The sequence below is a fragment of the Vulpes vulpes genome, chromosome 9 (genome assembly GCF_048418805.1).
Source record: "Vulpes vulpes isolate BD-2025 chromosome 9, VulVul3, whole genome shotgun sequence".
Lineage (NCBI taxonomy): Eukaryota > Metazoa > Chordata > Mammalia > Carnivora > Canidae > Vulpes > Vulpes vulpes.
The window spans coordinates 11,045,641-11,068,749 of NC_132788.1; the positions used below are offsets into that span (position 1 = coordinate 11,045,641).

Below are 23,109 nucleotides of genomic sequence, written 5' to 3' on the forward strand. Positions count from 1 at the left end.
CCCCACCCCCCCATCTTTTTTTTTAAAGATCTTATTTATTTATTAATGAGAGACGCAGAGAGAGAGAGGCAGAGACACAGGCAGAGGGAGAAGTAGGCTCTATGCAGGGAGCCCAATGTGGGACTCAATCCTGGGTCTCCAGGATCATGCCCTGGGCTGAAGGCAGTGCTAAACCGCTGAGCCACCTGGGCTGCCCCCACCCCCCATCTTATTCATGTTTGTACCTCCCAGCATACCTTGCATAAAATAGACACCCAGAAAGTATCTTGTAAATTTAAAGTTAGTGTATTATGTCTGAATTCAGTGGAAATAAAATTAATCAAGCCAGCTACTGTTACTCTACAGCAGTAGTTCCTCGTTATTGTGGGAGATCTCAGACCCTTTGTGCATTTCATTAAAAAGCTGTAAAATCGGGGGCAGCCCAGGTGGCTCAGCAGTTTAGCGTCCCCTTCAGCCCAGGACGTGATCCTGGGATCCCAGGATCGAGTCCCGCATCCTGCTTCCTGCATGGAGCCTACTTCTCCCTCTGCCTGTCTCTCATGAATAAATGAATAAAATCTTTATTTTAAAAAAAGCTATAAAATCAGCACTTCTCAAATATTAATTCATGGGGAATCACAAAGAGATTTTTCTTGAAAATTCAGATTCTGATTCAGTAGATCTGAGATGGATCCTGAGATTATCCATTTCTAACAAGCTGCCAGGTGGTGCCAAGGCTGCTAGTCTACAACCACACTTTGAAAAGCAGGGTTATGAACCCCCTTCCTCAAGAAACAGACCTAATTACCTAAGTATGTAGATCAATTCTGTTTCTGAGCCCCCTGGACCCCTTGGAGAATGATTGGATTTTTCATTTTATAATCACCAGTCCTGGAATTACTCTAATTATAATATTCAACTAAAAAGATTAATAAATGATATTTATGGAACAAAAAGATATACTACTTTCAGAAATACAATATGGATGTGGACATGTGTGTATTTCTGTGCGTTACATGTACCTCTTACACACACATATATTCAAACTCAAGGATTCCAAAATGTAAGTTAAGTAGGATCAGACCCAATTAACTCTAATTGCAGATAAGCATAGGATTTAAATAATCCTTTTTATAAACTAAACATTTAGACATAAACTATTCCCCCTAAACATTTCAAATTCCACTTGGATATAAATGTGTTTAGCTTTCTCCTCCCCACTAGCTCTTGTTTCCAGTCAAATAATTTTCTGTTAAAACTTACTACAAATCAGCGTATTGTTCCTTTTATAAAAATAAAGATCTCGAGATGCACAAGATATGTTTACTAGTAATAGGTGCACGAGCAATCGAAACTTTTATTGCTTTCTAATGGACAACAGTATGAATAGAGAAAATGTGTAGTGGAGAACAGGGAGATGGTCTGTAAACTCTAGAACAGAACAGAATTAATAGGTCTCACAGGGACAACATCTAACGATTTGAGCCTTTGTATCACGGCTTCCCTATATGCTGATCTTCTAGAGATAATTAGTGCTCTTCCAGTGGATTTCTTTATATATCATTGTGTCTGCTTCTTCAGATGAGCATTAGAAATTCCAACTCTAGTTAATAGAAACACTGAAATACTGGCAGAGGTTTTACTGAACATCACCAAGGCAGAAAAAGATATTGGTCTGAGAATCCCTGAGAAACCAGGGCTCTGTTTCATCAAGAAGCACGCCCCAGACAGCCTTAAGGTTCCCCTCGGCTTAACTCCACTTTAGGCTTCATTCTGACTCTAGGCACTAACTGCCCTTTCCTTAGAACATTTACTTTAGAAAACATCCTTATGAATTATTTCTCTGCCCCTTTGAGATGTAAATCACTTTAAAGGCCTCATGACAGTTTTAGAGCCTGGGAGCATCTTTTTCAAAGACCTAAGAGCCATCTCTGAAATAAGATCATCAAAGAAGAAGGTGTCCCTTCCTCTGTGGAAGGATGGGAGATCGAGATCTGCTTCTGCTTCTGGAGGAGCCAGAGCAAAACTACCTCCTGCCATGCAGATGCAAAAACATTTACTTTTCTTTTGGCTAGAACCAATTAGCAAGCACAGATGACCCACAACCCTCTGACACCAGCCCCTAAAAGCCCTAGTGCCTTCTATTTCTGTGGAGCTGTGGTCCAACTCACTTCTGGGGCCCCTCTTTCCTATTTTAAGAGCTCTGATGAAGGTCTTCCTTAACTTATTTAACTTTGCCCACTGCCACTTTTGCTTTGACAGGAGACCCCCAAAAATATGTGATACAACTGGCCTATTTTCCCCTAAGTCAGACTTTCTCCTAGGTACCCTGTGTGCCTGAATATCACTTGAATTTTTTTTCAAGCAATTCATCAATCTAAGCCCAGAAGATATTCCAAATATTTTAAATGTCCCCTACTCCTTGTAACAAGGAAGACTGGTGGAAGAAGAAAGGTCAGAAGTGATGATTTTTTTTATTCTCTATTTCAATAAATACCTTCTTTTCTCTCAACATTCAGTGTCCTTGGCTGCCAGATATCTGCTTGGTCCAGTGTGCGAGAGGGAACAGGGCAAACAGTACCAATTGCATCATCTTTGAGATCAACAAATTTTTGATTGGTCTGGAACTGGTGCAGGAGCGGCAGCTCCACCTGGAAACAAACGTCCTGAAAGTGGAGGATGACACAAACTGTTCCCTGTCTTCAATCGAGGAGGACTTTCTCACCGCCTCTGAGCACTTGGAGGAGGAAAGTGAGGTGGAAGATTTGAGGAACGGTGAGAACTGCCCCATAAAACAAATGTGCATCCTGAATTTAGTCACCCTATGAAAATGAGTGAGATTTCAGCCACGTCCGTTTGGCTGACGCATCAGAATCTTCACCTACTGAGTTTCTAGTGAGGCCACTGACTCATGCGCTTAGATTAAATGGTTGGATGGCTCCATTTTCCTAAAGATGCCTTAGGGATGCTGATGGACATCCTCCTGCCTGCCAAGAGCCTAAGACTATCGTAAGGAGGGAAGTTATCTTCCCTGAGACTACCACAAAGCCACCTCTTAGTTGAAGCCAACTTAAACTGGCCTGAATCTTAGCACTGCCTCTTTGAGACTGTGAAGCCTGAGTCAGTTCCTAGTCCTTCTGAGCCCCAGTTCCCTTATCCATTATTTGGGAGTAGAATAGTGCCTCTAGCACTGTTATATTTATTATATTCAGCTATATCTATGATATTTACCTGGTTATGGTAAAGGCAGAAGGAAATAACCCAGGAGAGTACTTAGCACTTAGCACTTATTCACAGCTTTGGTTGACTGATCCATAGAGCTCAGTGAACAATGTGTTCGTCCTCCCCACTCCTAGCCAAAGACAAAGGGATACAGCAGATGCTGTTGGCACTACCTGAGACAAGTCCTACCCAAACTTCAGAGCAAGTGTTTGCAGCAAGGCTTACTATGGAGGTGGCTTTAAACATCCTTCCTCCTTCTGTATGCTCTGGGAAGCTCTTAGATACAACTGTCTGGGTTACTTCTCCCATGGAGAAAGGTGATAGGGGCACCTGGGTGGCTCAGTTGGTTAAGCATGTGCCTTCAGCTCAGGTCATGATCTCGGGAGCCTGGGGATGGAGCCTCTGCATTGGGCTCCCTGCTCTGTGGGCAGTCTGCTCCTCCCTCTCTTTCAGCCCCTGCCCCCCTCTCGCCCATGTTCTCTCGAGCTCTCTGCTCTCTCTCTCAAATAAATAAATAAAATCTTTCAAAAAACTAAAGAAAGATGATCAGCACTCAACTCTCCAGGGTTTTCTCCTCCCACTCTAGTACTAACATCTTTATTCCACATTGAAAGCTATTTTGGAGTGGGGTTCCATAATGAAACGCAAAAGCCTTTTCAGATCCATTTGTCTCAAAGGAATGTTCTGAATGCTGGTTTTTTTGCAGGGGGAGGAGGGAAATCTGATGCTTTAAAGCATTTTTAGAAAGTAATTATTATTTTACACTCACGAGATCCTGCTATCCAAAAAGTAATAGTGGGCCCTCGTTTTGTCTTCACTAGGTTATGAAAACATAAGTGTCTCAGCTAATGTTTTGGAAAATAAAAAAACAAAGGAAGCCACTCAGGAAGAATGGAATTACAACAAGGAAAAGTTACTTTATGCTTTGGATGACAAATATATTGGCAAATATCATCCGACGTTGGTGAAAGCAGAAGGATCTCTGGAAAAAGTAGAAGACACCACTTTGCAGAGCCTTGGCACAGCAGCTGAGCCATTGGGACAGAAAGGTGAAGCTGTGTGCAATGAGAGGCCAGCCCCAAATTATTATTATTCGGAAAATGTTAAAGGTCACGTGGAAAAATCTCAGGCACCACGTACTCCTGGGGATGCTTATTTCTCCAGGATAGTTAAGAACAGTGGGCCTCCTGTATATGAGCATGACAACAGCTTACACCCAGGGGACCATGAAGATGGCACAAACCCCCTTCCTCCCAAACAAGATGGAGAAGCCACAACTGGCGAGTATGCTACAAATTTAGCAGAATCCGTGCTGCAAGATGCATTTATTCGGTTGTCCCAGTGTCAGCCTACACCTCCCCAGGAATCGGCAGTCAGTGTTTCTGTCGGAAGTGCTGTGCTACCCAGTGGCTGTTCCACAAAAGGTATGGTGGTCCCTCGGTCATGGAATGAGCTCCCCAAAATTGTCATTGTTCAGAGTCCAGATGGCAGTGACGTCGCCCCTGAGGCAGCCATCACCTCATGGTCTGACATGGAAGTCTCTGTTGAAACCTCAGGTGTCTTCTCTGGAGAGAACTCCAGCAGACACCCTCAGAGTGCTCTAGAAGTTGCCTTGGCCTGTGCGGCCACTGTAATTGGAACCATTTCCAGTCCACAGGCCACAGAAAGGCTCAAAATGGAGCAAGAATCTTTGGTTTCAACGCATCCACTGGGAGGCAGTGAACCACTGCAAACTCAAATATCCCAAGTACTCAAGGAGCCTTCCATCAGCGAATACTCCTTTCCATCTGCTTTGTGTGGCATGACTCAGGTGGCGAGTGCCATTGCTGTTTGTGGCCTGGGTGAAACAGGAGAGGCCAAGGCTCCCAGTGGCCTCTCGGGTACAGCTGAGGCCTGTGCAGTAGTTCCCACACCTTGCAGTCTGGCAACAGGGAGGAGCGTGGAGCTGGGAAATGAGGCCATTGCACAAGCATTGCTCAAGGAGGCCGCTCTGCTTTTAACAAGGCCAGAACCTTGCAGCAGTGTAGGAGACCTCATGGAATCAATGAGCGAGAGAATCATTGAGGCTGCTTCAAAGCCTCAGACCTTGTGCTCAGAAAATGTCCTCAGGAATGAAGTAGCACAGACCCTGTCCAATGTTATTCTGAAGCATTCCATTGATGAAGCTCGCCAGAAAAGCAAAATAATTGATCCCAGCGATACTAGGCATTCTCCAGAGATTCTTGACACCTTGATGGAAAGTACAAATCAACTGCTCTTCAGTGTGCTTTGCTTCACATTCAAGAAGATGAGCCATTTTGTACAGCTTGGTGAGTGCCCCACCGTCCTTGCCAATGAAACCAGCAACTGGAAGGAACCAGAATTAGGCTACTGGCCGCCTGACCAGGCTGCCAGTCAAGCATGGACCAAAGCCACTGAATATTCCAGCAGCCATCCTCTTAGCAGTCCACGCAAAACTAGTCTTGTTATCAATGATCTCGGGGATGAAGTTCATCTCAAGCCAGATAGCAAGGGCCCGGCGAAGCCAGGCCTCTTCAAGAACCCCATGCTGCAGTCTGAATCGCCCTGTAGTCCCAGAGTGCCTGACTCTTTGGCTGCTAAAACAGCCCCCAAAGAAATATACCTAAAAAGAGCAGCAGGAGAAGATCCAGGCAACCCTCATCCTGCACGAAGGCGCAGTGAGAAGGAGTACAGAAGCCCTGCAGAAGGAGAAAGGGCGCCGGCGGGGGCCCAGGGCAGCAGAGGCCCCCAGGATGCAGAGGACAGCACCGGTGCCAATGCCCAGGAGAAGTCTAACCGTGCGTCGCCCCTGAACAGTGAAGGTCAAGTGCACCTGTCTTGGTTAGGGAATGATGCGCTGCTTCCTGTCCAACCCGTGCTGCAGGCAACACGTGCAGAGCTCTACTGCATCACAGACTTTGCGGAAGAATTAGCCGAGATGATCGTCTCCATGGCAACCGAAATCGCAGCAATTTGCCTTGACAACTCAAATGGAAAACAACCCTGGTTTTGTGCATGGAAGAGAGGGAATGAGTTTCTGGTTACCCCCAACGTATCCTGCCGGTCCCTGAAGAGGAAGAAGGAAAGCCAGCCCGGCGGGGCCACCGTGAGGAAGCACAAGCCACCCCGGCTCAGCGAGATCAAGAGGAAAACGGATGAGCACCCGGAGCTTAAGGAGAAGCTGATGAACAGGGTCGTGGACGAGTCGATGAACCTCGAGGACGTCCCAGATTCTGTCAATACTTTTGCAAACGAAGTGGCCGCCAAGATCATGAACCTAACGGACTTCTCCATGGTAGACGGTGTCTGGCAAGCCCAGAGCCATCCCCGCACCCGGTTACTCAGCGGAGACAGGTGGAGCCGACTGAAGGCCTCCAGCTGTGAAAGCATCCCAGAGGAGGACTCCAGCGCCAGGGCTTATGTAAATAGCCTGGGTTTCATGAGTACCCTGAGTCAGCCAGTGAGCAGGGCCAGCTCTGTCTCCAAGCAGTCCAGCTGTGAGAGCATCACTGAGGAGTTTTCCAGGTTCATGGTGAACCAGATGGAAAATGAAGGAAGAGGGTTTGAGTTACTGCTGGATTACTATGCGGGCAAGAATGCCACCAGCATCCTGAACTCAGCCGTGCACCAGGCCTGCCATAAAAATGACCACCTCAGTGTGAGGCCGAGCTGTCCCTCGAAGCAGTCCAGCACCGAGAGCATAACCGAGGAGTTTTATAGGTACATGCTGAGGGACATTGAAAGAGAAAGCAGGGACAGCGCCTCCTCCAGACGAAGCAGCCAAGATTGGACCGTTGGCTTACTGTCACCTTCTCTGCGATCCCCATTGTGTTACAGACAGTCATCTGTGCCCGATAGCCGGTCCCTGGGTGCCAGGCTGACGGTGAACCCACCCATCAAAGCCAACTCGTTAGATGGCTTCGCTCAAAACAGCCAGCAAGATTTCCTAAGTGTACATCCAGTCAGTAGCACTTCCTCCTCGGGTCTCTGCAAATCTGACTCTTGCTTGTATCGCAGAGGCGGAACTGACCAGATCACCAACATGTTAATTCATGAGACCTGGGCAAACTCCATCAAGGCCCTCATGCAGAAGAACAAAATTCTAGTGGACGATGCCGAGGCAGCCGATGCTGAGCCCGTTTCTGGTGGCTCTCCCATGCAAGTGGAGAAATGTGCAGACAGATCGGCTTTGAGCAGAGTGCAAGGTGGGCCAGTTCTTCTTGTTCAGGAGTCTGTTGATACCCCCAGGAAAAACTCCATTACCGCCAGCAAGCATCCCCCAGTATCATCTAAGAGCAAAGCTGCTCCTCTTACAAACCACAACAGTTTAGATTCTAAGAAAGAATCTTCTTCGTGCCATGGATCTGTGCCTGTCAGCCACACCAAGCGGTCACTTTGCTCAAGGGAAGTGCCTTTAATTCAGATTGAAACAGATCAGAGGGAAGAGTGTGTTGGAGAACCTGAACATTCCCCTTCCAAAAGCAGCCCCCTAGAGGAAGCAGAGGAGCATTTGAAAGATGAAAAAGTCCCAGAGGTGGCGAGGGGTGGAGACACTGCTGAGAGTGCCTGCCAAAGTCCTAGGTGAGTGAATGACCTCTTAGACCAGATAGCGCATGGGACTGGAGTTTGCATCTTAATTAGTATTTCTAAATCCTGGGGACTTTATTGATGCCAAAATGGAAATCCTGAGACAGTAAATGACCTCCCTGGGTTAATAGGCACTTATAATAGAAAGTTGAAAGTGATTTTTTTTTAAACTCCTAAAATAAATTGAGTTCATCCTATATAAGAGAGAAAATAAAGTTTCATTTTCCCCATGAAAATTAATATCCCACGCTGTGTTACCTTTTAAAATTCAGCCATGAAAATTTTCAAGCAAAAAGGAAAATCACATCAACTTACCCATTTGAAAAAAAGCTAAATATAAATCAATTTTAATGTTGGAATCTGACATTATTTTGCTATCATTTTTCTCTATCACCTCTCCTTTCAAGTTTTTCTGTTTTGTTTTGTCCTAAAGATCTTTGCGAGGACACCATGTCCCATAAATGCTGGACCTTTAGGTACATGGTAGAATCATAGCAGTGTTGCAAAGAAAAATTAGAATTTTGGTATCTCAGTAGTTCCTTTCCAGAAAATTGCAATGTAAGTGACAATGCATTTTGAATTTGAGACAAAGGAATTATTTCTTCCCAGGTGCTTATGGAAGAGTTAATCCTCTTTTCTGTAGAAAATTCATAATATCCTTGAATATTAGACCATTGTATCATTTAAAAATTATTATTGAAGTTTAGTTGACATATCATATTAGTTTCAAGTGTACAATACAGTGATTCAACTGTTCTACTATACATTACACAGTGCTCACAAATGTAGTCACCATCTGTCACCATACAACATTATATTATTGACTATAATCCCTATGCTGTACTTTTCATCTCCATGACTTACTTATGTTATACAATTGCCTCTTTTTTAAACATTTGTCATCTCTACTTAAATAAGATAGAAAAAAAACAGAAATGAAGCTACTAGCCTTGGAAAACATAAGTTGGAGAAATAACCCGTTTTGTCTTTTCAGGGACATATGCCTATTGAACAAAGAGCCTGTTATTTTTAAGGTTTAGGTGCAATAGACAAGTTGAACACAGCCTTCATCAAATTTCAGCTGCTCTAGAAAATCCCTAATACTTTCCCACCCCATCAGGGAAGCAGGAGGGTGCTCCCTATCATTATACAGTATCGTTACAACGTGTGGATGGTGGTGGGCAAGGTGCACCTGAATATTTCCTTCTTAGCCACTTAGTGCTGAGAGCTTGCCAACTGAATTAAGTCCTGGGAGAATTCAAGGGGAAGCAAAACATGAAAACTTACAAACAAAAGAACAAAATTAAGCAAAATGAAATACAGGCCAAGCTGACCAAACAATACTTACAAAGTCTTATAGGAGTACCATACCTCACTTTAGTATGCACCACCTCCAGAAGTATGGAGAATTACAAGTTTTTAAAAGTGATCAAAGAGTTGAAGAAACAAAATAAACAAGTGTAATTCTTTAAAATTACCTTAACATGAGATATATGAAAATGGAAAAGTTTTATTTTAGATTCCAGGTGTCTGACTTAGAATCTTCTTCAATGTCATCATAAATCAGCTGTGATTTTTAGCTGAAGAAAGTTATCTAGTTAGGGAGCACTTATGAACTAGTAGTTCAACAAGATTCATGGCTGCAGCAGGTTCAAATCAAATAATGATTGCCACTGAAGTGAAATAACATTCAGTGTACAATTTTGAGTAAAATATCACTGATCTTGTGTTTAAATCCCAGGTACAACCTGGGAATTTCCCAAAACTTGGGGAAATATGCATGAATAAAGCCTCCCACTGATTTAGATTTATATTCCATATAACAACCCAAGGGCATATTCTCTCAACTCATGATATGGACTTCTGATTTGGTTTTCCAACAACCAAAGAAAAAAGAATGTAGAATCATCAGCCTTAGAAATTCAAGAGCTGAATCTGCTTCCAGAACATAAGGACTTTGAATGTATTTTTCTTTGTGGAGCAATATAAAGAATTGTTATAGAACATGAACTCCACTAACTAACCCTGAGCCAGTTCCCTAATCTCTCAATGTTAGTTTACTCACCTCAGTGCCTACCCCATTAGAAGCAACTCAATAAACATTTACTTTATGGTTGTTGTTGTTGTTGTTCAGGGTTAGGGTATATGATTGCCTTTATTCCAAGAGATTTTTTTTTTCCAAAGAGAATCCTGTTATGAACTGTGTGAAAATTTTGTTAAAATAGGATTACTAAGATTTACAAGGGGGAAATTAGTTATATTTAGGTCACATTTTCTAAGCTCAGGGTTGTTATTAGGGGATTTGATATGTCAAAATACAGAACTCAGTTCCCTGTGAAAGAATTCCTATCTACTTAACACACAGATGGAAGGAGGTAACACAGATACTCTTGATTCTGTTTGATCATGGGGAGATGTCATGTCCTGAGGATATTTTTGGGCTACTCTCTGAAGGACATTTTCATAATTCTGCTAAAAACTTCACAAAAGCCCAACATACTGAAATAAAAATCACTTTCTTACTTTTTTTTATTTGATAAAGGAGTAACAATTTCAAAATTCATTTGAAAGCCACACCCAGATGGGTAATGGATAACACCCTGAATAATCCCTCAGTTGTAAAGAAGGAAAATGATTGAGGACAGCTCAATTCTTGATTTCTGATAAAATAGTATCCTATTGGTGGGCAGCAATGTGTTCTTAACTCAGCTGCCCTCTCTGAAATTATTGAAGAGCAATTATATAACTTGTTGATAATTTGAAGTCATGAGGAATAAACACCCAGCTGAGACTTCTAAGCATTCACATGTTGCCCTCATTGGCATAATCTAGTTTTTTTAGAAATACATTTATGTTGTGTTTTTATTACTTTTTGCTTCAAGAAAACAATTATTCATCCAACAAATATTTGCATGTCCGTTCTGTGCTATAGACTGTCCTTGGGGCTAAAAACACAATAGAAAATGGAGATTTTGTACCTGCTGTCATAACTCCTACACACTCAGTGGGAGAGACAGACAATAAGCATGGAAAAACCCTTTGGGAAAAGATAATTACAGTGTGTTATGAGAGAAAAATAAAAAGAATAATATGAAGAACAACTGATTGGGGAATGTGGTTACTTAAGATAGAATGTGGGCATTTGGATGAGACATGTAAAAAATTGAAGTGGAAGATATGCATTTGCATTTAAGCAGTACTGGTGGTCTGGCTAGCCTAAAAAATCCTCCCTCCACAGACCACCTAGAAATCTCAGATTAAATATAGTAAATATTCTTTTGAATACAGGGCTGACCTTAACAGTATTAATAAATAATGATGATGAAAATCTCAGAGGCAGAAAAATGAGAGGATATAGAAACAAAAGTACTAGGCTAAAGCTAAATCTGTGCTTGCTCTTGGGGCCTTGCCAGTCTCCCTAACCTACAAGCTCATTTTCTAAAAGCTAGTGAAAACCAGGAAATAAGACTGGGTCCATGAATGGTGAAGACTTAGAAATGGCACCAATCTCCATGCCCTAAAGAATTACATCCTCAGAAAAAGTACAAACTTAGTAAAAAGTTTCACTCATCGTCAAAGGAGTTGATAAGAAAATGTATCTTTGGAGGTTAGGGCTCTAGGTAGAAGGGGGTAAGTCCCCTAAAAATTTATAACCACAGCTTCCCTAATGCATATGTGAGGGTCCAATTTACACATAGATGGTCCAGAAAACCCCAAAGCAAGATAAACAAAAAGAAAACCACACCAAGGCACATCATAATCAAATTATTAGAAACCAAAACCAAAGAAGTAATCCTAAAAGCAGCTCAGAGGGAAAAACAACTTGCATACAGAGGAACATAAATAAAAACTTCAGGTTTCTCATCAGAAAAAAAAATGAAAGCTAAAAGACAAGGAATGACCTCTTTCCTGTAGTGAAGGAAAAAATTGCCAACTTAATATTCTTCACTTAGCCAAAAAATAAAGGCTACCCATGGATAAGAAGACTCAATATTCTCAAGATGTCAGTTCTTCCTACCTTGATTTATAAATTCAGTGCAATCCCATTTAAAGCCCCAGCTTGTTATTTTGTGGATGTCAATAAAATAACCCCAAAGTTTATACAGATAGACAAAATACCCAGAATAGCCAAGACAATATTAAAGGAGAAGAACAAAGTCAAGATGCCACTACCTGCTTTAAGACTTAGTACAAAGCTACAGTAATCAAGACAGTGTAGCATTGGGAAAAGAATGAACAAATGGATCAGTGGATCAGAACAGAAATCCTAGAAATAGATCTACACAAATATATTCAACTGATATTTGGCAAAGAATCAAAGGCAATGCAGTGGAAAAATGATAGTCTTTTCAAGAAATACTGATGCAGCAACTTGATATCCACATGCCAAAAAAAATTAATCTAGAAACAAAACTTTTCAAAACAACTCAAAATAAATTTTATATCTAAATATAATATTTAATAAAACTGTAAAACATGACATACAAGAACATTCAGGTGACCATGACTTTTTAGATAGAATGTCAAAGACGTGATTCATGAGAAAAATAATGGACAAACTGGACTTCATTAAAATTAAAAACTGTTGCTCTCTGGAAGACACTTGTCAAGAAGACCAGAAGATAACCTGAAGCCTGGGATAGAATATTCCCAAAGACATATCTGATAAAGGACTGTTATCCAAAATATACAAAGAACTCTTAAAACTCAATAGTAAGAAAACAAACAGCCTGATTTTAGAAGTGGGCAAAAGGCTTCAACAGATACCTCATCGAAGAAGATATACAGAAGGCAAATAAGCATGTGAAGAGCTGCTGAATATCATGTTATTAGGAAATTTCAAATTAAAACAATGAAGAAATGCCACTACACACCTATTAGAAAGGCCAAAACCAAAAAATGGGCAACACAAAATGCTGAAGATATGGAACAACAAGAATTCATATTTATTGCTGGTAGAAAAGCAAAGATGGCACAACTGCTTTGAAATATAGTTTGGCATCTTGTTACAAAAATAAAGATACACTTGCCATATTATCCAACAGTCATTCCCCTTGGTGTTTATCAAAATGAGTTGAAAATTTATGTCTACACAAAACACCTGCACACAAGATTTTATAGCACCTTTATTCATAATTCCACAAATACTAAGCATGTGAGTAAACAGAAGACACTTTTTGTACTTTTAAAATGTCTTTAAAAGATAATTATTTAAAACAAAAAAAAATGTTTTATGACATACACAGAACTAAAATATACGTTGGTTATGATACAAAGGATGTGAGAGAGAAATGGAAGTATACTGTTGTAAAAATCTTCTATTCATTGTAGCTTTGTGTAATGTGATCTGAAGCTTTGTATAATGTATCACTTGGGTGATAAAATGGGTGCAAACGATGAACCCTGGAGTAACTACTAAAAATCTAAAACAAAGAGCTATGCTAAGAAACTAATAGTGGAGATAAAATGGAATGCTAAAAATTGTTCAGTTAATCTGGAGAAATGCAGGAAAAGAGGAGAACAGCAACAAAGACCAGATGAGATTCATAGAAAATAATTATTAAGATGATATATTTAAACACAATCCTATTGATAACTGCACTAATTCTTAATGGTCTAAATAGTTCAGTTAAAAGACAGAGATTGTCATACTATTAAAGCAAACTCCTACTGTAAAGGATCTATGAGAAATGTGCTTCAAATATAAAGATGTACATAGGTAAAAAGTAAAAGAATGGAAAAAGAAATATCAAAAGAAATATGGAGTAGCTATATTAATATCAGACTGAGTAGACTTCTTGGGGACAAGGAATTTTATCAAGGATAAAGAGGGATATTTTATGATAGAGGGCAAGATTTATCAAGAAAACAGTTATTGAAAATATGTAGTCACCTAAATAACAAAAATGTAAACTCTGTGAAATGAAATCTGCTACAGCTGGAACTGGAAGGTGAAATACACAAATCCACAATCAGAGTTGAAAATTTCACACCCTTCTATCAGTAACTGGTAAAAGTAGACAGAAAGTCAGTAAGAACATACAAGACTTGAGCAATCTTCTCAATCAAGTTCACCTGATTAACAGTTATTAAACACTCCACCAACAGTAGCAGAATATATATTTTACTTTACAAATGTACAGCATATACATTTATACATCAAATATACTTAAAATATTAACCAGGGTAGGCTATGAGGCCATAAAATAAGTGTTAATAAATTGAAAATAACAACCTAGAATATTATGGAGTATGTTCTCTGATCACAGTGAAATTAAAATCAATAACAAAAAAATCTAGGAAATCTCTCCAAATATTTGGAAATTAAAAATACACTTCTAGGGATCCCTGGGTGGCGCAGCGGTTTGGCGCCTGCCTTTGGCCCAGGGCGCGATCCTGGAGACTCGGGATCGAATCCCACGTCAGGCTCCCGGTGCATGGAGTCTGCTTCTCCCTCTGCCTATGTCTCTGCCTCTCTCTCTCTCTCACTGTGTGCCTATCATAAATAAATAAAATAAGATTTAAAAAAAAAAAAAACACTTCTAAATTATTCATCAAAGAATAAATCACAAGGGAAATTAGAATAAACCTTAAAGTGAATGGAAATGAAAACACAATATATCAAAATTTGCAGGAATTACTTTTTTTTTTAAAAAAAAAAGAAAAAGAATTTTGTCTAACAACAGTGATCTGAACTTCCACCTTAGGAAACCAAGAAAAGATGGTCAAATTAAATCCAAGGTAATATAAGGAAGGAAATAATAAAAATAAGAGCAAAGACCAACAATTAACAGAAATAGACAAAAATAGAGAAAATTCAATGAAACCAAAAGGGTTTTTTAAAAGATTGGTGAAAAAGACATTTTTATGCATTTAAAATTAAAATAAAATATTTAAAATGTGTATGTCTAACAAATATAAATTCAAAATGGATGAAACACCTAAATGTGAGACAGAAACCATCAACATCCTAGAGGGCCTGAGAACACAGGTAGAAATCTCTTTGACCTCAGCAACAGCAACTTCCTACTAGATATGTTTTCAGAGACAAGGGAAACAAAAGCAAAAATGAACCATTGGGACCTCACAAAGATAAAAACTTCTGCACAGCAAAGGAAACAATCAACAAAGCTAAAAGGCAGCCTATAGAATGGGAGAAGATATTTGCAAATGACATATCTGATAAAGTGTTAGTATATGAAATCTACAAAGAACTTATCAAACTCAACACCTCCCCCCAAAAAACAAATAATCCAGTTAAGAAATGGGCAGGAGGCAAGAATAGACACTGTTCCAAAGAAGGCATACAGATGGCTAACAGATCCATGAAAAGGTGCTCAACATCACTCATCATCAGGGAAATACAAATCAAATCCATGATGAGATATCACCTCACACCTGTCAGAATGGCTAAAATTAGTAACATAAGAAACAACAGGTGAGGATGCAGAGAAAGAGGAACCCTCTCGCACTGTTGATGGGAATGCAAACTGGTGTAGTCACTCTGGAGAATGTATGGAGGTTCTTCAAAACATTACAAATAGAACTACACTATGATCCAGCAATTGCCCCACTAGGTATTTAGCCAAAGGATACAAAAATACAGAATCAAAGGGTACATGCAACCCGACATTTATAACAACATTATCAACAATAGCCAAATGGAGAGAGTCAAAATATCCATCAACTGGTGAATGGATAAAGATGTGGTATATATGTATATATATATAATGTATATATATACATACAATGGAACATTACTCAGCCATCAGAAAGAATGAAATCTTGCCATTTGCAATGACATAAATGGAACAAGAGGGTATTATGGTAAGTGAAATAAGTTGTCAGAGAAAGACAAATACCATACAGTTTCATTCATAAGTTCAATTTAAGAAACAAAACAGGTGAATATTTGAGAACAGGGTGGGGGAAGGAGAGAGGGAAACAATAGGAGACTCTAAAAACAGAGAACAAATTGTTGATGGAGGGTGGGAAGATGGGAGATGGGCTTACATGGGTGCTCGGGATTAAAGGGGCCACTTGTTGCGATGAGCACTGAGTGTTGTATGTAAGTGGTGAATCACTGAATTCTACTCCAGAAACCAATATTGCACTGTATGTTAGCAAACTAAAATTTAAGTTTAAAGAATGTGTATGTGTGTCATTATTTCCCCTTAATGAACTTCATGTAACTAAACAACTGGATGACCCATTGCAAAGAAGGCTTTTACTGTACTTCTATATTTATTTTTATTATTGCTGTCTACCTATGGCAAATGATTTCCATTTTCCATTTACAGTGATGACTCAAAATATATTTTTAAAATAAACATTTAGGTTACCTTAACTGATTTTTACAATTTTTATTAGTGATATAATACAAGGGGAATGCAGGTGTGGCAAAAATCATGACAGCAGTCTGCTAGTAAATTAAGGTAGGGGAACATTAGGCTAGATGATTTCTGAAGTCCCTGCTAACTCAGAAATTCTACAATTGATTTGATGTCATATCAAAAATGGTCCTCTAAAGCTCTGCATGTGAACTGTGAAATCAGAAGTGGAAAAAGGCCATCTACATAAATCTGCATAACACATCTGTGCATTATTCATAAATAAATGAGCAAAGCTATACATTTATCTCAAAAGAAAATGAAAACCAGTGTTTTAGATAATCATTACTCATTTTGAGTTCCCAGTTATGTGACACAGAATCTGAGATTTACTGTAAATAGAGCATGAAATTAGATAAAATAAAATATGCTGACAGACTCATTTTTAACTTGAATGTTCCACGTCAATCACTGAGATTTAACTTCTGCTTTAGTGAGAAATATCCTGGAATGAATTTTTCTAGGAGTGTAAGGTCCTAATTTAGTAAAAAATTAGTCCAGGAGATTTCTTCTTCTAAAAACAAATGGTTTTAGAAGCCTCCCTTTTGTGCTCTGAACTTGGCTTATTTATCTCTTTTTTAGGGGTATGTGTATTGTTTCCAGTTATCTTCAATAAACTTTTCTTTCATTTGAATTTAACTAAATTCACCTAATGTCTTTTTGGTTGCAGCTCATTTTCTCCCTGCTCGACCTGGAAACATCTCAACATTTTAGAAAGGAAAATCAGGTTACTAAGAACCTTTCCTTCATCAAGCCTTAGTAGCACAGCATACTAGAAACAGCCACCCCTTAATACTGTACCTATCCAGAATGCTGTGGGAAGGAGTCTTACAGGCAAGGATTCCAAAGCTTTTGTGAAATTTTCTGGGTAACCAGTTCACATATCAAAGATTTGTCATCAAACCCCAAAATTTGTACATTTGAAACTCTACTTTCTGTATTAGAACTCATTTTAAATTTTTTTCAAGGATAACCATTTTTGGATAAAGGATAATGGTACTAATCCTAAGACTGAAGAGAATTACATAGACTTTTCTGCAGCCAATGTACTACTTTGAATGAAGGAGACTGAGTGCCTTGGGTGGCATCTCCGGGAACAGACTTTTAGAGGAAGAGTTTCAGGCAGATAATCTGGTAGGGAGTGCTCTCTAGACATATGTGTGCATCCATCTATAAGGAAGTAGGAAAGGCAAGATTGTATGGAGAGAAGGTGCCCCCAAGTTTGTTTGCAACTGAGGCCTCAGCAATCCTACAGGAGCCCCTGAAGAGGGAATGGACTGTCAGGTTTGGTGCCAAGTAAGACAAGAACTGGCCTTTTGTCTTTGTCTCAGCTGGTTGTTGGGATGCTCAATGAGAGAGGGTACAACCTGGGCCAGGCTATTCTCTGCCTGCTGGTAATTCCCAGTGTGCACTGGCAGCGGCCAATATTCTCTGCAGTCAGTGTGCAATGGCCAAGAAAAGCATTCTAGTATCCACTACATCAGACTATTGCATTTTTCGTTGTCACCCAAGAGATACACTCTTGCTCCTTGCTCGCAGTTATTAATGTCCTTTTCTCTTATACTATTAGTTTTTGATGACTGTTGGTAATATCAGGAGAAAGGCTGTGTGAATATGTTCACATTTCTGTACATTTGGCTTTCTGAACAGAGTATTGGCACCTGGTTCGAAGGATGATTGAATGCTAACCCTAAAGATACTTTTAGAGAGATACAGAGATTTACATTTCTGGACCTATTTGTTAACAATCCAAGTGAAGTAGAGACCATTCCCTCCCCCTGCAGAGAACATTTGGATTTGTTTTAAGTGATCTATCTCTGTCTCTCTTCCTCCCTCCCTCTCTCACTTTCTCTCTCTCTCTCTCTCTCCACCAGCCTGTCTCTCTCCTTTCTCTCTCTCCCTGGTGAAGAAAAGGGCAAATGTGTCAGCAGCAGCTCCTCCTACATGAGCTCTAAGATTCATAACTTTGAAGTTTCCCTTCTATGTTGCAAACCTCACTACATGATTCTCCAGCATTTGTTTTTGTTTTTAGATTCCGCATAAAAGTAAAATCATATGGTATTTATGTTTCTCTGTTTGACTTATTTCACTTAACGTCATACCCCTCAGTTCCACCCATGTTGTCACAAGTGGCAGGATTGCAGTGTTTTTAATGGCTGAATAATATTCCATTGTATATATTTATTATATATTCTTTATCCACTCATCTACTGATAGACATTTAGATTGTTTCCATATCTTGGCTATTGTTAATAGTGCTGCAATAAACATAGGCACACATATGTCCTTTCAAATTAGTGTGTTCGGTTTTGGGACATAAATTCCTAGAAATGGAATTTCTGGATCATATGATTGAAAGAAGAGAAGTAGCTAGGGTTCAACTATTAGGAGGCCAATACAATATAGTCCAGCCAAACAGTAATGGAGTAATGCCCACGAGTCTCAAAACTTGAGGTCTAATGTCTGGTACCAACTCTTGTTGCAACCTTGGACAAATCATTTAACCTCACTGGGCTCCTGCACCCTAATCTACAGGAAATCTAGGAGGTTCCTTCCAAATCTAAATTTGAGCAATTTAGAAAGACCTAAATTAATATAATTTCATGAGCAGAGAGACAAAAAGGTCAATGGAAATAAAAAGCACAGGAAGAGGATGGGAGGGCAATTAGAATTTGTTTAAGATATGTTGATTTCAAAATGTTAATGAGAGAGATTAAATAAATTCAGAAGACCAGCTGAAAAGAGAGCCCCAGAAGCAGGAAGAGGAACCCTGGCTGGAGTTCAGATTTAGAAGCTGTTTTCATAGGCAGGAAAGTAGATGAAATTGTTAGGGACAGACTGGAAAGGAGGGCAGTGAGCCCATCAGAGCTGGCGAGGGTGGCACTGAGACAACACAGGGAACCAGACTCTAGGCAAGGCATGACCAGAGAGTCAGAAAGTCCTGGGAGACCAGGGAGCAAAACAAAGGCTGCAAGGAGAAAAGCGTGTCAGATCAAGGGTTAAATGCTTTGGAGAGCGACTTGACCTAAAAAACACACTCATCCAGAAAGGCAGTGCTGATATAAATCAGAGGTTTCGAAGGGAGATGTAGTCTAAAAGGGTAGCCACAAATGCAAAATGTGTTCAGAGCCATTTATAGGCAATATGGCTTGGTAAACCTCCAGAACTAGGTGAGTGTTTTTCTTCCAGCATGGTCCACATGCCACTTGCATTAAAATTAACCTGGAGTGGTTGTTTAAAATGCAGGTTTCCTGGTCTCCCTGCAGAACCAATGACTCATAATCTCTGGAGAGGATGAGCTGGGTGTCTTCATTAGAAATGCTACTTCCCCTCCTTTATTCTTATGTATGCAGCCCAGGGTGCTTCAACATGGTTTTGAAATGAATGGTGGGAGTCAGTAGAAAGACAAAATGAAGATATGGGGAAACTGATGGATTAGCAATCTTGAAAGGGCAAAAATGGAGTTAGGGCACTAGGAGAAGAGGTAGCCTGAAAGAAAGATGCCACCAGCCTCCAAGGCTATCCTGTTCACTGTGGCAAAGACTTAGGTTCAACAGAGCACCTAACAAGGTCCTCCCCCCTCCCCTGCCCCATGAAAAGTTCTGCTTGGGCCTCCACTCTTGGTAATGATATCTTGCCACCTACAGTGACAATCTTGATGCCAGCGATGTACCAGGGGCTGAAGTCTCGGCGGAAGGCAGAGCCCCCGATGAGTTCCCCAACCTTTCCGGCAGCAGTGGGGAGAGCACAGACAGCTGGTCCCAGCTCGCCAATGAGGAGGACAATCCAGATGACACAAGTAGTTTTCTGCAGCTCAGTGAGCGATCCATGAGGTACCTGATCTTTCCTTGACTTTCCAGGGAAACAGGTCTCAACACAGATTCTAAAAATACTTTCTAAACGGTTCTCTGTACAGGGTCCCTAAGAGAGTAAAAAGAGCCCTCACTTCCTGCTAGGTTAAGGTGCTTGCCTGCTGTGATCTGTGCCAAGGGGTTTCTTACTATCCAGTTGTGATTTACTTACCTTGGCCAAGGTTAAGAGTCAGCTGTAGTCCTTTCTCTGTAAGCCCCAGCTAGTCTGTTCAATAACAACTGGGGATTTTTAAAGAGCTGCTGTTACACCTGGTGTGTTTGATACTTTCTCTCTGGTTCATTTGTATTTCAGATGCAACTCAGGCTGGGTTTACATGAGGCAAGTGTTTCCACATTGTGTTGTGTTGTTTGGCCTAATTGTTTCTCCCCTTTCTCTTCCCTGCCCTGTGTATTGTTGTTCTGGGAAAGCAAGAGAGGAGTTAATGAAAGATCAGATTTGGAATGACCCAAGCCCAACAAGAGACATAAACTAAACACGACCCCTCTGTGAGGTGGAAATGGAAAGTATCTCCACATTTCTAACCCAAGTCTCATTTGATGATGGGCAAAATCTGTAGACTTTCTAGAAAGGCCAGTGGGAGAATGGGATTCATATGTATCTGGTATAATAGCTCCTTGGCAGCCTTATATCTGGCAGTTCAGTCTGTTTAGACTTAGGAAAATTTCACAGTGTTAAATATTTTGTCTAAAATACCCAAACTGGTGGGAAATATTACAATATAGAGATAAAAAGCAAAGAGAATTTAAATCTCTAGACTTAGCAGAAGTTTATAGGGTTAATTGCCTTCAGTGCAATGTTCGAGTCATCAGATCTCAATCAGTGAATACATTCAGTGCCCCACAGGAAACCCAAAGCAGGAATTTGAAATTGAAGGAGTCCAGTTTGTTATTCATAGTACTCCCTAGGGAAGACTGTCCTATTGCACGACACACCAGCAATCACCCTTTGGAAATCTGACTTGGAAGAGATGTCACTGGGAAATAGTGGGAGTATGAGGAAACTCGACGGGTTTGCTGAAATTGGAGGCATTCCATCCTGCAAGTACAGACAGAGCCTAAAACTTGGCTCAAGTCTACTATGTTTCAGCAAATAAATTCCAAGCTAGTAACTAGACCATATGTTGATTGTGTAACCTATGAAAGTGATACATCAGCCCTCCTTCTCCGTGATACACAAGGTATCAGGTGCCGCTTCTCAAAGATTTTATGATGAAGGATCTGATAAAACTTTGGCACTACCAAATTTGTAAATTCTGCAGTCCTACAGGAAAATAATGTGCCAGGTGCATATTCTATGGAATGTCCCTCAGAAAAATCCCTTGAATGGCAGAGGGAGAACATGTGTCTACTGGTTTCTGTCAGAAGTCAAGAAGTAGGCAGATGAGCATATTGGTATCTCCACCAGACAGCATTCTCAGCATTTTCTTAGTTGCCGTGGGTGGGTATACCAAGGAGTCTCTTGCTGCTGACAGAAACATCCTCACTCTAGTTATAATGAGGAAGACAAAAGTCATGCTGACTGTCACCCACTAGGTATGACACCAGTGCAGAAATTCAAAAACAGTGATGATGATGATAATGATGATGATGATGATTGATGATGATTGGCTTGAGCCAAAAATGTCTTTTATTGTGTCTTCCTCTAATTTGTCCAGCAATAAATATTAATTTAGGACTCCCCCAACAATATTCTTCTGGGGACCAAAAGAAGGACCTCTTAGAAAGAATGATGGAACATCAGTGTTGGCAGTGTGGCCAGGTGGTGCGACGGGCATTAATATGTAAACTTTTGCTTTGTCAGCAATGGCAACAGTAGTGCCACTAGCAGTCTTGGCACTATGGACCTGGACATTTATCAGGAAAGCATGCCATCTTCTCCCATGATTAAGTAAGTAGCCACTGAGATGCAGTGATTGTGAGACCACTACTCTAATTCCATCTGGCAATCCATTCTGATCATTCAGATTGTGCCCAACCACCGAATCATCGTGTCTATACTGCCGTGGTTCCATGTCACTGGAGCAAGAATGAGGGCTTAGGACAATCCTACCCTACCACCACTGTTTCTGGATTTCAAATCTGCCTTCTGTGATAAAATCATGTCAGAAAGAGTTTATCCAAATAATCAGAAAAGAGAAGCAAAAATCCTTTTAAACCATACCATGCCAAACCCACAAAGATTGTTGTTGAATAGAATATAATATGAATGGCTTTTCCTTTAGTTGTAGACATTAGTAAATGTGCCTAATATCAAACGGTCCCACAATGTGGATGTGTCATTGCCACGCAGTGACTCTGCTTCCCAAAACCTCGGGACCTTCCCAAAGACCGAGGAGAAATAGCATTTAGAGGAGCACTACATGTGCAACACAAAATACGGTGCAGAAGAGGAGGGCAACATGAGGTCAGAGCTACATCCATAATTTGTGATTATTCTGGAAGAGTAAATAAACTGAAATCTAGTTTAGGCCATTATGACTCAGCTTACTGTTGGGAGTTTTCTGAAATCTCAAAAGATAAAAATGAAATATAAGACCAATGTTGCTCCCTCATCTCCTTCCTCAGCTAGTCTCTATAGCTAAGTCATTTTTGCTTCACTATGTAATCAGCTATCCTGCCTGCAAGAGTATTCCTCAGTGACTGAAGGTTGCCATGCATCCTTTGTTGTCCCATGCTGCCATTATTCACAAGTAGAGATGAACAGACACACGATCTTGGGTTTGTTCTGTTTTGCATTTTAAAAGTAGAACCAAACTACAAGCAAAAAGTTACTTTGGTGTAAATTTATTTTTCTCCTTCAGGAAACATTGGTTTATCTTCCTTTTTCCATCTTTCTCAAGGGTAGACCCTAGGACCCCACAGATTATATGCATTCTGGGAAAGCCAAAATGACCACCACCCATAGCACCGTCCAGCAGCTCCAAGATAGCAGAAGCTGCCCCTACCCTGTGTCATCTCACTTATATCACTTGCAGAGACCTAGGGGAGACTCAAGACCCTTGGGAAGCTGGCCATTCTCTGAGAAATCATTTCATATGTGTGGCAGGACAACTACGCTC

General features: G+C 40.5%; 1 protein-coding gene across 7 annotated transcripts in view; it reads left to right on the forward strand.

The window, feature by feature from the left end:
• Nucleotides 1–23,109, forward strand: part of SPHKAP (SPHK1 interactor, AKAP domain containing) — a 169,947-nt gene that overhangs the window by 135,523 nt on the left and 11,315 nt on the right. For 3 of the 7 annotated variants that reach the window (XM_026006315.2, XM_072719323.1, XM_072719322.1), the window contains 4 exons: nucleotides 2,499–2,754; nucleotides 4,023–7,782; nucleotides 19,826–20,011; nucleotides 21,852–21,938. In XM_026006315.2, the coding sequence (XP_025862100.2) occupies nucleotides 2,499–2,754; nucleotides 4,023–7,782; nucleotides 19,826–20,011; nucleotides 21,852–21,938 (4,289 nt within the window). Of the gene's footprint in view, nucleotides 1–2,498; nucleotides 2,755–4,022; nucleotides 7,783–19,825; nucleotides 20,012–20,342; nucleotides 20,370–21,851; nucleotides 21,939–23,109 lie in introns of all 7 variants that reach the window. The other 4 variants (XM_026006316.2, XM_072719326.1, XM_072719324.1 and 1 more) reach the window with 2 other exon arrangements.